Source organism: Capricornis sumatraensis, chromosome 6, assembly GCF_032405125.1.
Source record: "Capricornis sumatraensis isolate serow.1 chromosome 6, serow.2, whole genome shotgun sequence".
In the NCBI taxonomy this organism is placed as follows: Eukaryota; Metazoa; Chordata; class Mammalia; order Artiodactyla; family Bovidae; genus Capricornis; species Capricornis sumatraensis.
In genome coordinates, this window is record NC_091074.1 from 63,655,966 (window position 1) to 63,672,953 (window position 16,988).

General features: G+C 39.6%; 1 protein-coding gene across 20 annotated transcripts in view; it reads left to right on the top strand.

Annotated features, from left to right (window-relative positions):
* Window positions 1–16,988, top strand: part of TLE4 (TLE family member 4, transcriptional corepressor) — a 158,676-nt gene that overhangs the window by 71,754 nt on the left and 69,934 nt on the right. For 10 of the 20 annotated variants that reach the window (XM_068973990.1, XM_068974005.1, XM_068974002.1 and 7 more), the window contains 2 exons: window positions 10,456–10,657; window positions 11,908–11,924. In XM_068973990.1, the coding sequence (XP_068830091.1) occupies window positions 10,456–10,657; window positions 11,908–11,924 (219 nt within the window). Of the gene's footprint in view, window positions 1–4,537; window positions 4,565–8,255; window positions 8,291–10,452; window positions 10,662–11,907; window positions 11,925–13,456; window positions 13,473–16,988 lie in introns of those variants that run through there. The other 10 variants (XM_068973989.1, XM_068974001.1, XM_068973997.1 and 7 more) reach the window with 5 other exon arrangements.

Sequence of the window (16,988 nt, forward strand, 5' to 3'; positions counted from 1 at the left end):
TGTTGGGGCAGCAGGCACTTCACTGGGCTGGATGGTGAGGACTTTTGTTCCGTACTTTACAATTAGGCCCACACGTGCAGGTATTGGCCTGTAAAATTCTGCACCCAGTTTCAGCGTGGTTTAGTTTGTCAGATGGCCAAGCAATTCACCAGCTGGGTGTGTCGTACAGTTCATTTAGAGATAACATCACATCCCACAGGCTAAGGGCCAGCCCCACAATAATGCCCCTACTCCCTACACCTTAGACACCAGCCCTAAATCCAGATTATTCTGTGTTTTTAACAATCTCCTCATTGAGTTTAATTAATTAGCCACAGCAGCTCACAGGACTCAGAGAAACATTTAACTTACCAAATTGTGTGTGTACTCAGTTGCTCAGTTATGTCCGACTCTTCGTGACCCCCTGGAGTATAGCCCTCCAGGGTCCTCTATCCATGGAATTTTCTAGGTAAGAATACTGGAATCAGTTGTCATTTCCTTCTCCAGGGGATCTTCCCAGCCCAGGGATTAAACCTGTATCTTTTGGATCTCATGCATTGGCAGGCAGATTCTTTACCACTGTGCCCCCCTGGCAAGCCCTAACATACCAAATCACCCATTTTTTAATAAAAGAATGTAATTCAGGAACAGTCACATGGAAGAGATGCACAGAGCAAGGCATGGGGGAGGGGCGCAGAGCTTCCACACACTTTCCAAGTGCTCTACTCTTCCCCACATCTCCCAATGTTCCACCAGACTGGTGGCTTCCCAAACCTTGTCCTTTGGGTTGTTCTGGAGGTTTCATTACTTATGTATAGTTGCCCAAATCAGTGGCATTGCACTGATGACTAACTTCAGTTCCAGCCACTCTCCCCTCTCTCCCTGAAGGTCTGGTGGCTGAGACTGAAAGGTCCAACCTTCCAGTTAAGTGGCTGGTTTGCTTAGCAACCAGCTCCCACCCGTAAAAGCCCTCCAAAAGTCACCTGATTAACCTAACAAAAAGCACCTTTTATTGCTCTCTTTGCTTCCGAAATCCCAAGGATTTTTGGAGCTCTGTGTCTGGAGGTGTAACTATGACCAAATGTTTGTTTCTTATGGTAAATCTCAGTATCACAGCCCGGTTCAGTGTTGTTCAAATTGCAGTTCCTAGATTGACTAAGTAGTGAAATCAGTAGTGATCGTTTTTTATTTAGAAAAAGAGAATAGAAAATACAGAAGTGTGCCACACATAGTATTTGGTATTTGTTAAACTGTTGTTTCATTTTCTTGTGTGTTCTGTGCAGATGTACAACATGCACATACACTAGTTGTGGTCAGAAATGTTGGAAAGCAACTAACCTGTCATCTGAAGTTCTAAGGTCAACTGCAGGGTTACTGAAAAATCTAAAGTAGACAGGCTTTTCAGATACAACTTTACTTTTAAAAAATACTGTAAAGTAACTACAAGAAAACTTTTCTGAGCAGGATCCCTTAGCTTGATAACTTTGATGACTACAGCACAAAATGGAAGCATTGGTTTAAGTAAGATAATGTATTAAAATGTCTTTAAAAAATTCTTTTTTAAAAAACTTATTTTAATTGGAGGCTAATTACTTTATAGTATTGTAGTGGTTTTTGCCATACATTGACGTGAATCAACCATGGGTGTATATGTGTCCCCCATCTTGCACCCCCCTCCCACGTCCCTCCCCATCCCATCCCTCAGGTCATCCCAGTGTACCAGTCCTGAGCGCCCTGTCTCATGCATCAAATCTGGACTGGCGATCTGTTTCACATATGGTAATATACATGTTTCAGTGCTGTTCTCTCAAAGCATCCCACTTACCTTCTCCCACACAGTCCAAAAGTCTGTTCTTCACATCTGTGTCTTTTTTGCTGTCTCACACATAGGGTCATTGTTACCATCTTTTTAAATTCCATATATGTGCGTTAATATACTGTATTGGGAGCTTCCCTGGTGGCTCAGACGTATTGGTGTTTTTCTTTCTGACTTACTTTGCTCTGTATAATAGGCTCCAGTTTCATCTACCTCATTGGCACTGATTCAGATGCATTCTTTTTAATAGTTGAGTAATATTCCATTGTGCATATGTAAAATCTCTTCAAAAAATTCTTTAAGTAGTTTATAAACAAAAACCTCCAGGAAATTTTATTTCAATTATTGATTTGCTTAGAAACACTTTTCTTAGTAAACTGTGGATCAATTCAGGAAAAAAAAAAATTCTAATAGGATTTCTGATGGGGAAGTTAATATTATAACGATTCAAGTTTTTTTCATTTCCTTTTCTTGCTGTTATTACGTTGTTGAGTTAAAACTGCAAGTTAAAACAGTAGAATCCTTGGAACAGGATTCATAGAATTTTCCTCTTTACTTGTTACCTGTTTTTCCCTTAAAGGTCATTCCAGAGATTTTGAGGACAAGAGAGATCTGTGGTTTTAGTGTGAGAAACTTACCCTTGCAGTGATAATCTTTCTTAGGTTACTGTAAATGCCCATCTTTCCCCTGCAGTAAATCTCATGTTTTAAATCATCAGGAAAGAATAAGCTTAGATTGTAAATTTCCTTCCTTTGCTCTTTTTTATATTCTTACTTCTGTGTATTCACTTAACTTTTAGCTTTTGCTAGAGATATTTGTTCAGAGCGGGAACTCCCAGTTTTCTGGCTAGAAGGGTGCATCCTGTTTTCCCCACCTCTACAACTGCAGGAGAGTCGAAAGAACAGTAAAACGAACAAAGTGTACTCATCACCTGGGCTTCCCAGGTGACTCAGTGACAAAGAATTCGCCTGTAGTGCAGGAGATGTGGGTTTGATCCCTGGATCAGGAAGATCCCCTGGAGAAGGAAGCGGCAACCCACTCTAGTATTCTTGCCTGGGAAATCCCATGGACAGAGAAGCTGCAGTTCATGGGGTTGCAAAAGAGATACAACTTAGCAACTAAACAACAGCAACAACTCATCACCTAGACCTAGATTCACCAATGAACATTTTGTCACTTTTGCTTTGTACATGTATACATGCAGACAGAAGACTTACACTTGGTGTGTGCTGAATCGTTTGAAAGAGGAAGACTTGATAATATTCACCCCTTAACACATCAGTGTGCATCTCCTGTAGTTTTCCAGTGTGAGCGCGATACCCTAAAGACATCCATCTGTGTAGTGTATAGTTCATATTCACATTTGTCCAGAAAATGTCCTTGATACCACATCTTTCTTCACAGCAGTTGTCCCTCAATCTGTTCCGCATGTACAGGGGCGCTTCTGTTGTGCTGTCTCTTCAGTCTTCTCTCACGCTGCTGAGAAGCAGTTCCCAAACATTTCACTTTATGACTTTGTCATTTTGAAAATTCCAGGCTAGTCTGTTGGAATGCCCTACAATCTGGACTTGCGTGGTGGTTTTCTCATGTTTGAAAGTGAAAGTGTTAGTTGCTCTGTTGTGTCCAACTCTTTGCCATCTCATGGACTGCTGCCTGCCAGACTCCTCTGTCCATGGGATTATCTAGGCAAGAGTACTGGAGTGGGTTGACACTTCCTTCTCCAGGGGATCTTCCCGACCCAGGAATCGAACCAGAATCGCCTGCATTGCAGGCAGATTCTTTACCATCTGAGCCACCTAGATTCAGATTAAGTATTTTTAGTAAAAACACTCCCTGACTGATGTTGTGTATTTCCCAGTTGTATCACGTTATTGTTGAAGCTAATCATCTGTGTGGATATCCTTTGACACTGAATAACCTGTTCCCCAGCAGCATTTCACTCAGTGGTTTTAGTGTTTCTTGATGCTGTGAATAGATTTGGAGTAATGAGGTGGTAAATTCTAAATTCTTTTCCTTTTAAAATAATATTCTTTCCTGCCTTTCCCCTTGCTTCTTCCCAGTGAGTGAGTGTGTGTGTAAATATGGACTTCTGAATACTTTTTTCCAATGATAGAAACAATCATTTATTGGGCATCATGCTAAGGGTTTTATATGCTCAATCTCATAAAATTCTCCCAGCATCCTTGGAGAGGTAGGTTTTATACCTGTTTCCACATTTTACGTGAAGAAACTTGAGGTCATGAAGTGACCTGCTCTTGCTCACAGAGATGATAACGATTCTAGCTGAGTGGCTCTGATGTCCCTTCATTATGGTGCCTCCCCACGTATCATCCAGGATTTCCTTTCTCACACTCATCTCAGCCCCCACAGACAGAGTTCCTACTAAAGGGTATCTTCACAACCCAGGGAGTATAGATACCAGCCCAGTCTCAGGCGTTTTCTGTGCTTGGTGCTTTATTTCCGAGTTTGTTGCCTTCTCTTGCCCAGCTCCTGTGTCTGGTCCCTTTCTTACTTTCCTCATAGAATAAGGTCTTCTGGTTGGGTCAGGGCACACGTGTTCAGTATACCCAACTTGGCCAACTGGTTGGAAGCGTAGTTGTGGTCCCGAGAACTCTTCTCTGATTCTGGGACTCATGGCATGACCCATCATTATGCCTGTGTTCTTGGGGGTACCATGGAGTCTAATCGTGGCAACTGTTTTAAAAATTATGTTGTAATCTGTCACAGTTTTCATTCTTTATGATGCTTGAATTGTCTCTAGTTTTGCCCGTGAGCACCCCTTCGAGTTGACCCATTGTCCTATTTGTCATACCTGTTAATCTTACTTTCTGGCAAGAGATGGAGCAGGCTCACCTTGTTATTTTGTTTGTTTGTTTATTTAAAGAAGCCATATGGCACCAAGTGTGGTTATTGCTACTAGGGTATCATTACTTCTAAGAAAGTTTTTTTTTTTTTTTTTTAATCTTTGCAGGATTTTCCTGTTGATAGAATTGTAGAGAGAAAGGTTCTGGACAAGAAAAGCTCTGCTTGGTTTCCAGTTGGAGTTCAGAGTTGCCAGGGATTTGTGTAGACTGAGCCTCTACACCCACACTGCTCTTGTTCATTGGTCAAGGAGTTGGGGACATTTGATTAAAAAGAATTTCTTTTTTTGCTGGCGGAAAGACATTTCCTCTGAACTTGATCTGTTAGTAGTTCTTTTTTTGCCTTCATTCCAAACTTGAAACTGTGAGGAGATAATTCTTTGTTTCAGAAACTTCAGTAAAAACTGTTAACAGAATTGAGGCTGTATCTACTACCTCATTGCTATATATTTTCAGAAATAATTACTGGCTCTTTTTCACAATTAATTATCCTAATGGAGTACTTATTTGCTTAAGCTTAAAGTTCACTCCATTTTAGTGTTTATTCTCTTGAATGGCCTATCAAGGGAAAAGGAAAAAAGAAAAAGATTTTTATTTTGTGTTGTGGTTTGAGATAAGAGAGTGTTTTCTTTTCTAAATAAGGCACCCAAGATAGTGATGGCCAAGAAGGCACAGCCAGAGGAATTTTTCCAATATGTGTATCTTTCTCAGTGTTTTTCAGTTATGGTTACATAGATTATATTTTATTTTAATGTTCAAGTGGTACTGTATTGTATTCCCTGCTCTTTTTTGTTTGTTTTTTACTTTTTCCTTATAAACATTTTTTTTTACCCTGTTGCTTTGTGATTAGAGTGGTGTTTTTATTTAAAAATGGTCACTAATACATTGGTTTTATCGATTAACCAGGAATCATTATCAATTATACCTGTCACTCTACTGCTAGGCTAGTTTCTAGGGAGAGACTTACAAAGCAGCTTAAAAATGACCACTGAAAATAGAAAGTGATTTCTTTTATTGATGTAAACATTTAAAAACCTACTAAAGTGTTTCAGTATATCTGTCTTACATTTTTATCATCCATCTTTTGGTAACTTAACCTCATTTTTATTTTATAGTTTTATATTTTAAACACTTGGTAAAAATAGCTCCTTTGTATAGGATGCCCTGAGTGTGCTTTTTTGTTTAAAATTTTGTATGTATTATGGATGACTTATAAAATGGGTTTATGGGTAGCCCCCTCTCATTTTTTTCTCCCTTACATTCAAGGCATAGTCTATTCAACATTATAGTTATAATTTGGATGTTGTCATTCATAAAATCTTTGAAAGGACTTTATAATTCTGTTAAAAAAAAAGTGAAAAATTAAAACCTCAGTGCAGTGTGGCATTCTGGAACAGAAAAATGACATTAATGGAAAGCTAGAGAAATCAGAATGAATTCTGTGTTAGATTAATAGTAATGTACAATGTTAATTTTTTAGTTTTGATAAGTTCTCTGGGTATGTAATTTTTTTTAATATTTAGTTTTGACAAAGTCTACAGGTATGTAAGACGTTTTCGTCTTACATAGAGGATATATAGGAACTCTATCTTTAGTTGAAAATTAATTTACCCAAAACTTTAAATATGCGACCATATGACTAAATAGTGGTGAGCCAGGTTCCAGGGTACAGAGAGTCCTGAGGCTGCTGTCTTCTCCCCAGAAGGTCACAATCTTGTTGGCAAGTCAAGGTCGTCTTCTCCATAAAACAGATGAGTAACAGTACCTTTATGAGGCAGCCTGTGCCAGTGAATGATAGAGAGAGTCCTATGAGATAGGAGACACAAGGCGTGTTTGGAGAGGCTTTTGCAGAACCGGTGAAACATGAGCTGAGCAGGATAGCTGAGTACAACTTCGATAAGTAATGAAGAGGTGGTTCTAAGAGACAGGAGTGGCCATGGATTGAGAAAAAAGTATTGGCAGTGATGATGCATTGTGGGTTTACTGCAGTCGAAATGAGCTAGTGGAGATTTGTACTAATCAAAGTATGGGGTGCTGAGGGTCTAACTGATATGGTGGGACTGAGAATTGACAGGATTCCAGGACGATGGGTATAGAAACACAAAAGGAAAACAAATGAGTGGTGACTGGTAACTTGAGGCAGTGAAAGTTACTTAGGGGATGGGTTTTGTTAAACATATTCAGGTAATCCTGGACTGCCAAGTAGGGAAGGAGTTATACCAGGGGTATTTGAGCATAGGAATGCAGCAAAAGGCTAAGGACTCTAGTGAACAGAAGGAAAAGTCTAGAAGGAAATGTAACAGCATTCAGAGGGGGTAACAAAGAGAGACTGTAGTGATCACTTTTGGGTTTCCAAAGCAGGTAGGGGAGAGTCTCATAAGGAGGATATACTGCTCTAGCTGTAGATATGTCAGAGGGAAAAGTGACTGTGAAACCTTGAAAAATTGCTATCTGAATGGTCATCAGTTTTTCAGATTGATGGGCCTGAAATCCAGATTATGGGGAATTAACAAGGGTCCGTCTAGTCAAGGCTATGGTTTATCCAGTGGTCATGTATGGATGTGAGAGTTGGACTGTGAAGAAAGCTGAGCGCCAAAGAATTGATGCTTTTGAACTGTGGTGTTGGAGAAGACTCTTGAGAGTCGCTTGGACTGCAAGGAGATCCAACCAGTCCATTCTAAAGGAGATCAGCCCTGGGTGTTCTTTGGAAGGAATGATGCTACAGCTGAAACTCCAGTACTTTGGCCACGTCATGCGAATAATTGACTCATTGGAAGAGACTCTGATGCTGAGAGGGATTGGGGGCAGGAGGAGAAGGGGACAACAGAGGATAAGATGGCTAGATGGCATCACCGACTCGATGGATGTGGGTTTGAGTGAACTCCCGGAGATGGTGATGGACAGGGAGGCCTGGCGTGCTGCAATTCATGGGGTCTCAAAGAGTCGGACACGACTGAGCGACTGAACTGAACTGAAGCAGTAAGGGGAGTGTGTGTGTGTACAGGAGGGGGTGTTGACACTAGTTTTTAAAGATGTTTGGCTCTGCACCGACAAGGATATATACTTACAGACCTAGCTGAAGAGAGTAAAGGAAGGTTATTTAAATTTAGTAAACATTTATTCAGTGCCAGTTATATGAAAGATATTGTGTTAGGGGGCAGTGGAGAACACAAAAAGTGATTAAAATATAGTGTTTTTTTCCCCTCCTGAAAAAGTGCTATTTCAAGTTCTTTTAGTGTTAGATAAGTGTTAAAATGCTAGAGATGACGCTTACAAACAGAAGAACAGAATCAGTGACAGAACCAGCAGCAGAGGCTTGGAGAATCGATGGAGCAGCGAAGGGAGAGGAAAGAAAAGAGATGGCAGGTGCAGGCGAGGAGTCTGAGCCTTGGAAGGCAAAAGGGATCCTCCCTCTGCTAAGACAGGCATAGTGGAGAAGAGGAGACCAGTGTTAGAGCTATTATGAGATAGAACAGAGCACAGGTGAGCCTCCACTGTGAATCGCATGTGCTGCAGACTAGGGGTATATTTTTTGCCTTTGGAAAGTTCTGATTAAATGGGAAAATGAAGCTGTTAGCACTTATTTTTGGTCTTTTGAGACAAAAAGAAAAGTGAAACACTTGGACAACTGAGAGTGCTTTTAGCTTAGATTTGTTTGTTTTTAATGTTTTTATAATGACATAAACATTTTTAATTGCTCACTGTGTGAACCTCTCAGTGTCTGCAGTTAGCTAGGCTGTGTGTCAGATGCAGATTCTCACAAAGCTTATAGCCTAGGAAAGGTGGTAAGAGGACATAAAATGAAAGTGTTAGTCACTCAGTCGTGTCCGACTCTTTGTGAGGCCATGGACTGTAGCCCACCAGGCTCCTTTGTCCATGGTATTCTCTAGGCAGTATGCAGGCTCTTAATAAATGCTTGCTGATTGGACTCTTCATCTGAGATAGAAAGTGGCTATGTGTCCATCCTGTGCACGCAAAGAAGTATTAGAAGATTTAGAGAAGAAAGTGAATTGGAGCAATTTTCTGGCTATTTCAGTAGAGCAAGGTTTTGAAATAAATTTGCCATATGTTTACCTAAAAGCCTTGTTTCTTCATAGTCCTTTTTTCCATATGTTTAGAAAATATCTTGTGCTCAAATTTTTTGGTCACAACTAAGTAACAGTACATAAAAAGTTATGAACATGATTTTGTCCACTCGAAGACATTATTTTGAACTGCCCAGTTAGGTAGCACCTTGGCAGGACTTGAGCGTGGGCCGTGGTTGTTGGGGTGTCTGCGTCACTGCTCTAATTTGCTACTTCATGGATGTAAACTGGCCTTGAAAATTAGTGCTTAATTTCATTGACTGTATTTTAAGTACAAATAGCCAGAAAGTAGGTGTAGGTTAATAGGAGAGAAGAACTAAGTAGAGCTATACTTTGACTATACTTATATAGTCAGACACAGGAAGAGATAATAGAGGGGACGAGGAGGGAAGTAAAAGTACTGATGATTTGAGGAGAGGAAACAATACTTTCTCTGCTGAAGTACTTTTAAGATCATCCTTAACAGTGAAGGGAAGCAGAAGGTGCCACCCCACACATTTTTGAGAAAGCTATTTTGTGCAGTCCTGCTTGGAAAGAAAATTATAGAGAAGACTGTTTAGGTATTATAGGATAGGCCTGAAAAGTGATTCTCAAGGTATTAATTAAAATGTGATCACTACAGAAGTTAGTCTGAGAATTTCTCAACACGTGTTCTGACAGAACATTGTTAAGCTGAGTCTTCGTTGATGGGACTCCTGTTGAGGGACATGTTTAACTTAACAGAACTCCGCTCCTCCCCCTCGGAAGAGGCAGGGAGGCCTGCCCACTGAGGTTCCCGAAGCCTGACTTTGCTTCGGCGGAGGTCAGCCTCTCCCCTTCCAGCCTCTGGAGGGCTTTCTCCATGTGTTGCCAGTGTGTGCTGGTAAAAATGACTTTAAACTCATCAGCACAGTTACTGGTGCATGCATCACAGTCCCACTCAGATAAACCTGTCACAACACGGAGGCGGCCGCTGGAGAAGAGTACAAGGGCAGGCCTCTAGCTTTTCATTCGAGCATCACTAAACGTGCGCAGAGTGCCCAATTATTTCAGCATTATTGAGCAAGCCTACAGGAGGACCCAAGCCTTGCTACATTAGATTTTCTTTAGTAATTTGCTCAAGTACCACTGAGGACACTTAAAGGGCTTAAAACGGTGGCTGCAGCCAGTTTCCTTTTCTGGGTTGTTAATTCAGGTTTTCTCTTTCAAATTAACTCTGGCCGCACGCTGTGCAGCGGTTCTGGGAGAACTGTTTAACACTAATTTTCTCAATTTTCAGCTTTTTTCCCTTCAGCATAACTGCTTTAACAGTTAGTCACATATATGTTTTGATTAGAGATGTATAATAGTGAGGCTCTATGTTTTTGGAGACCAGAATAACAGACGCTTTGTTGAAGAAATCTAATTTCAGCTATTAAAAGTAACCTAGATAATTTCAGTATTTAAAAATTAGGTTATTTACAGTGCATTGCAAAACCAACAAATCCAAGTAAAAAAGATAGCGTTTCTCTATTATTCATCTCCCTCCCTTAAAAAAAAAAATATATATATATATATATATATATATATATGGGATGTGTGACCTTTTCTCTGTATTTATAAAGGATAAATCTTTCCTTCATGGGTGCTGGGCTTTCCAGGGTCTCTTTGCACCACTTTCCTCTCCTTTTGTTGTTGAGGCGTGACTCAGATACAAGGAACAAGTTCAATATCTTTGTCTCGTTTCTCACAGCAGCAGCAACTCCAGGCCCAGCATCTATCACATGGACATGGTCTGCCAGTGCCTCTGACCCCACACCCTTCGGGTCTTCAGCCTCCTGCCATTCCGCCCATCGGTAGCAGTGCTGGCCTTCTGGCCCTCTCCACTGCCCTGGGAGGCCAGTCCCACCTTCCAATTAAAGATGAGAAGAAGCACCATGACAGTGATCACCAAAGAGGTGAGTGATTTTCTCAGAATGTCCGTCTGGTATCACCTGTCTGCTGCTGAGAGTCAGTCTGGATGTCCTGGTTTGTCCTGTTTCTGGATTTCATTTTACTTGTGACTAAACAAAGGATTTCCCCTGGAAGGTAAATTAATGATTGGAAGCAGTCTGTTTTGCACAATGATCCTCTATTGACTGGCAAGAGTTAATATGCTCCCCAAAGGTATAGGGGGACACATTTCCTGGTTATTGCCTCTGATCCTTTGCTGCATCCCCAAGTCTAAATCAGTAATGAAGTGCCACAGTGCTCTGTGTTTGAAATTGTGACTGGCATTATTAGCTAATTTTGACCAAATCCATTTTGGGGAAGGTTTTACTGATTAAAGGCTCACTTCATAATTTGACAGAACTAATTATTATTTTTAAATCAGGTCAGTCTGTATAATGCAGTGAAAATCTTGGAGGTAAGAAAATAATTTAGGTAGTCTTAGTAATTGAGAAGTTGGTTTAACTACCTCTCTCACCCAGCCTCTGTAGAAGCATGAAATTAACTCATTTCTGTGTATAAGAACAACACAGTTGTTTATGTAAATGATTTTAAGTTGTGTTCTTTCTAGTTTGGTTTCTTCCCTCCACTGAAATAGATGATAATGCAGACACATTGTGATCTCACTATATGTTTGTATGGTGGTTATTAGTAGCCTTTATTATTTAATGACACAAAAGCAAATGAAAGTCTCTCCCAGCATTCCTTTGTGGGAATTCACTTAGTCCTGCAATGGGTGGTTCTTGGTTGGAAGGGTGTGGTTATTATTAAAACCCCGTATCTCTTCTTGTTTCAGTGCTATTACCATGAATTATGATCTTGGGTAAATGATTTTTATCACATAAACATAAATTTCCCTTCTCTGATGTTAGAAACTCTGTACTGTTTGTCATACAGTCATCTTAGTGCTATGGTCCAGAACTGAGGCGTGTCTGTAAACACTTAAGTGGAAAAGTCAATAAGGAGTATAAATAACAAGAATATCCAGCTTTGGTTTCTGAAATTATGTCAAAGGTAGCTTGGTGCTCTGTGGATCTGGTCAAGTAGTAATTAATTTTAATTAATTAACTTTACAGAAAAATTGACATCTGTGTTATTTATTATTTAGTAGAGATCAAATTTGATAAGTGTATGATTTTATGTAAACTAACTGGTACTTTTCTTTTTTGCCTTCTTCTCCCCTCTTGACCTGCCCTTGTTGCTGCTGTTTTGCCTATAGACAGAGACTCCATCAAGGTAGGACTCAAAGTTACAGATGAAGGAATGACTTACCATCAGGCTCTAAACAATTTGAATAAATCTAGTAGTGGATTCTTTGAGATCTACCAAGATGATTTGATGGGCTTCACCGAATAATGGGGAACTGCATTTTTAGATTCTTTCAGTTGTGAATTTGAGATTTTTGAAAAAATTGGTCCTTTTTCTCTATCAGAATCAAGATTTATAGACCAAGATTGAATTATAAGATCTGGCTTGTGTTGCTTTTTTTAGTGTATCTTTGCCATGTGTGAAAGAATAACTGCTTTTCTTGAGTTAAGCTTTGGCTGTAAGTAGGTAGTGGTGGGGAAAACATCAGTTTATAAGGAAATATACATTTTGGGAAACAGTTCCAGCCTACAAAACTCTTTATTAAAACATTTAAGAGCATTTTTCTTCACCAGAAAGAATTGTTTTTTGTTTGTTTTGTTTCTTAGTTTAATGACATCTTGGTTTCCAGTATAGCAAGTTATTTTCCTTGGGTTTTGCATCTGTCTTACTTGCCTCCTCTGTGTCTTTATAGAGAAGTTATAGGGAAAGAGGAAAAGTATTCTAGGGCCTAATGATTTGGATGTGCTTGTGTAATACCGTAATGAGGTGTGCTAAGGATACTTGAATTTATATAGTAAGCAAACAAGAAAAACAGGCAACTGTGGCAGGAAATGAGTAAAGTATGAAATTGCTTGGTAACTTTTGGATCATGTACAATGTAAATATGCTACTGTATTGTGGATAATTGTGTTATACATGCCATTTATATTTTGTATAGATTAGAAAGCAAAGGAAGTTCTCAAGCACAGATGCTGTGAATTCGTTGTATTTTACAGTAGTTGAATGTTTTAGAGCATATGCAGTTACATCTCTTGGAGCTTTTAATGAAGTTATGCATACAGAAACTAAAATCTTCCCTGGAAACCACCTGTGCTGTCACTTTGAATGCTTCTTTATTCCTTATTTGTTTTAATAATAAAGAGGAAGTAGTTTTTCCCCGAAGCCATTAAATTATAGAAAATAAAATATATCTATTTTACCCTTCAAGAATCTTTGTAATTTGGAAGGGTATCTGCATACCCATAGAAATGTCAACATTGACAAATAGGAACTGCACACTTGGAATTATTTAATTTTGCATTTACAGTTGTGTACTTTGTCATTAGTATGAGCATCAATACCTAAACTCAAAAGCTTTCTTAATCAGAGTGTAGTAAGTTCTCCACACATAAGTACTTAGGAAGTAGTAAGTAAATGGCATTGACCAGGATTTGCTGGTAGCAGCCCTTGGGAAGCCTGCCTAGTTATTCTGAGGCAAGTGACATAACCATTCCCTGCCTTCATATGATGAATACATACCTTCAGGCAGGCCAGTGAGCTAAACAGAAGCCTCCTCTCATACCCCACTCCCAGAAGACTGAAAATATTTATACTCCAGTGCACACTTTTGTGTCAGTTTCATTTTATAGTTCCTCACGCCAGAGTAGGGTATATTTTGAAATCGTATATAATCATTCAAGATGAGTCTGGGAGTAAGTATCTATGTAGCTTGGAAACCAGGGGAAAAGCAAGAGGAAATAGAGGTAGATGATTTTGCCTTGATTTATTGTGGAATGGTAGCTATAAATAGATGTTTTTGTTGGGTACCATTTTTGAATTGAAGTTGCGCTGTGTCAGGTTTGGGGTTGTCCTGTGGCTTTGCTAGGTGAAATAGTTCACTAATTTTTATAAATGTGTTCTGTGACACTCAGAAAAGCAGTTAGTTGCTTGTTCCATCAATTGTCCTCATCCTCCCATAAGTGGTTCCTGGTTAAGAGGGGCTTTTTATGATTGTCTGCTGTGTGACTGAAGATGGTTTTTATCAGCCAGAGCATGCCAGTTGCCTGCAGCTGGAGTCAGGCTTGTATGAAATAATTTATTCATGCAGGATAATGCTCCTTAACATTTAACAGGTAATGAACGTGACATAAATTTCCTTCTTGCTTTTAATTTTTCCCTTTCCTCTTCTAATGTGCAAACAGGCTGCTCTGGTACTCTAAATAATAAGTAATTTTTGGCCATCTGTCAAAAGGAAATTTCAATACAAATTTAAATTAATGGTGCCTGAAATTTTTTATAGCTCTCTAAAAGCCTCTAATGTGCAGAAAATTCTGAATCTGCTGGTAGTAATTAGTGTTGCATGTAATGAGGATGTGGGCAATGTTATATAGTCCCAGTGTAACATTTTGATATGGTAGCAAAATTTTGATTTATATGAGGTTGTGGATGGGTTTAATTGTGAGAGACACTTTAAAATGTTTTCTTGATGTTACAGATTATTAAACAGGACAGATTTCAGAATAGCTTATAAAATATAAATTTAAACTTACTATGAAGATTAAGGTAATTAAGGTGCTTTACCTTTTGGTGGCAAGTAAAAACAAAAGAAAGTCCCTTATTAAAGTGTTGGGCTTTTTTCTTCCTTTTCTCTTCTTGAAGGTTCTTTGGCTACTAAAGCAAGTGCTGTTGGCTTTATTGATCTTATTTTCTATAGTTCCAGTAGCCAAGTTCATTCATAAGCCTGTTATTTGCAGACTTCTACCTGATGTTTTTCAACAAGGATGGAGAATGTAAATATGAACCTAAAAGAGAAAGCACTGTAGGAGCCCAGGGATCATTTTATTTGGTGAGGAGAAACCAGTTGATGTGTGTTCCAGGGCTTTTATAGGAAGGATCCAAGGCACCTGCTTGCCACTTGGCCATCCAGTACCCACGTTCCTGTGCCCATTATAAGCCCTGGATTTAGAGGCTGAAAATGGCAGGAAGCACAGACCATGGTCTACTCACACTCTTAGTTGGAAGGGTAGAAAGCACAAAAGAGGTTCCTGCTTATCCTTCCCTAGTGGGAACTTTTTCCAGCATCTTCTGGAGTTTCTCTTGAAAAGATCCCTGTGAAACCAATGAAATGTCTTCTGAGGTGATAAAACCTTCCTCTGCCCTCCCTTCTGTGTGCTGAGGGGCAGAAGTTGGTGTCACCACAGCGGTGACAGAGCAGACGTCTCATCTGCTTCCAGGAGCTTTCTAGTTGCTGGGGGTCCCAGTTCATGAGAGGATACCATTAGATTCCTCAAATCACTGTTTCTACCTCACTGACTGATGTGAGGGTAAGGATTGAGAATTATGAAGGCCAGATTGCCTAAAACTTCGTAGGAATCTGAAATTGAGAAATTAGTTTTATTATACCCCAAATGTCTATACCTCCTAGCAAAAAATAGCCACCAAAATCAAGACCAACTTGAATATAAATGGCAAAAGCCACTATCACCAACTATTGATTTAGCTACATGGCCTCTCCCAAGTTGATATTATTGTGCTAACTTTATTACTTCCTAAGTCCTTCTTAAGTATATTATGTGTTCTTGTTTTTTTCTCCAGCATGCAGTAACCTCCTCAAGTCAGGCCCGTGAGGAATTTGGTTTTTTATTTGTAAAATATAGCATAATTACATTGTTTTCCTCTAAGTGGTGGTGTTTTTACATTTATTTCATTGGATTGTGTTTCCCAAAGTGCCATATGCATCATCAGAGTATGATCGTTTTTAGTGATTTTGTACATTGCCAAATGAACCTCCAGAAGTGCTGCAACATTTAAAAATGCCAGATGCAATATTTGAGTATGTTTTTACACAATCCGCCAATCCTAAACCTTAATAGCTTTTGTAATTTTTGCTGGTATAGTAAGTATGAATAGTGCACTTAAAAAAAAATTTACATGAAGATATTTTTCAAGTGAAATGTTTTTCTGTGGGTCTGTTTGCTATGTTACCTGCTCCTGAATGGATTCCTTGTTTTTGTTTAAGGGTCTTCATAATGATCAGCCTGTTAGTTGTATCTATGGCAATGCCTCTTTTTCCTGTCTTCTCTAGATTTTGGTATCTGTGTAGATGACTCCAGCATCATAGTTTGCTTTTTTTTTTCTTTTTTTTAATTTGAATTTTAATTTTTTTTAAAATTTTTATTTTTACTTTATTTTACTTTACAGTACTGTGTTGGTTTTGCCACACATTGACATGAATCCACCACAGGTGTACATGCGTTCCCAAACATGAACCCCCCTCCCACCTCCCTCCCCAAAACATCTCTCTGGGTCATCCCCGTGCACCAGCCCCAAGTGTGCTGTATCCTGCATCGGACATAGACTGGCAGTTCGATTCTTACCATAGTTTGCTTTTTATTTTTTTATTTTTTCTTGTCTCTGGTTATTCTTTGTTGTCAGTAAAGGTTTATCAATGGAGAATTAGACTAAGGCCCTTTTGTTCAAATTGAAGTGTATAATTCAGGCCAAGAAAGGCCTTTAGCCTCATTAGTTGAGTGTTACAGGTGAAAGTGGGTTTTTAGCTTGAATTAACAGAATGGTTACTTCTGTTGGCTGGTTCACTTTATGCATTAAAACTTAATGGTGAAAGGTTCTGTTCCAGGGTCTTGTGTGACCTGTGTGACTTGGTTTTTATTCCCTTCTGTCTCTTTTTACTGTTGCAAAGAAATATCCATCAGAAAAGAGTGTGCCTTTAATATGTTTAAGCCCTTGGCATGTCCTTTGTGGGAGAAAACAGAGAAGAAGCCACTTGAGGAGGAAGGGTGGGCCAGTAGGAGAGGGAATAACCATTTAACCCAGGCAGTTGAGGTTTTAACACTCACTTCCCTTCCCCATGCACCTGAATAAACTTACCCTTCCTGAGAAAGCTTGGTGGAATTAATTGCCTATAGACTTTAGGAAGGAGAAGGCAATGACATCCCACTCCAGTACTCTTGCCTGGAAAATCCCATGGATGGAGGAGCCTGGAAGGCTGCAGTCCATGGGGTCGCTGAGGGTCGGACACGACTGAACGACTTCACTTTGACTTTTCACTTTCATGCATTGGAGAAGGAAATGGCAACCCACTCCAGTGTTCTTGCCTGGAGAATCCCAGGGACGGAGGAGCCTGGTGGGCTGCCGTCCATGGGGTCGCACAGAAGCAACTTAGCAGCAGTAGCAGCAGCAGCAGACTTTAGAAGGACACATTGTAAAAAGACA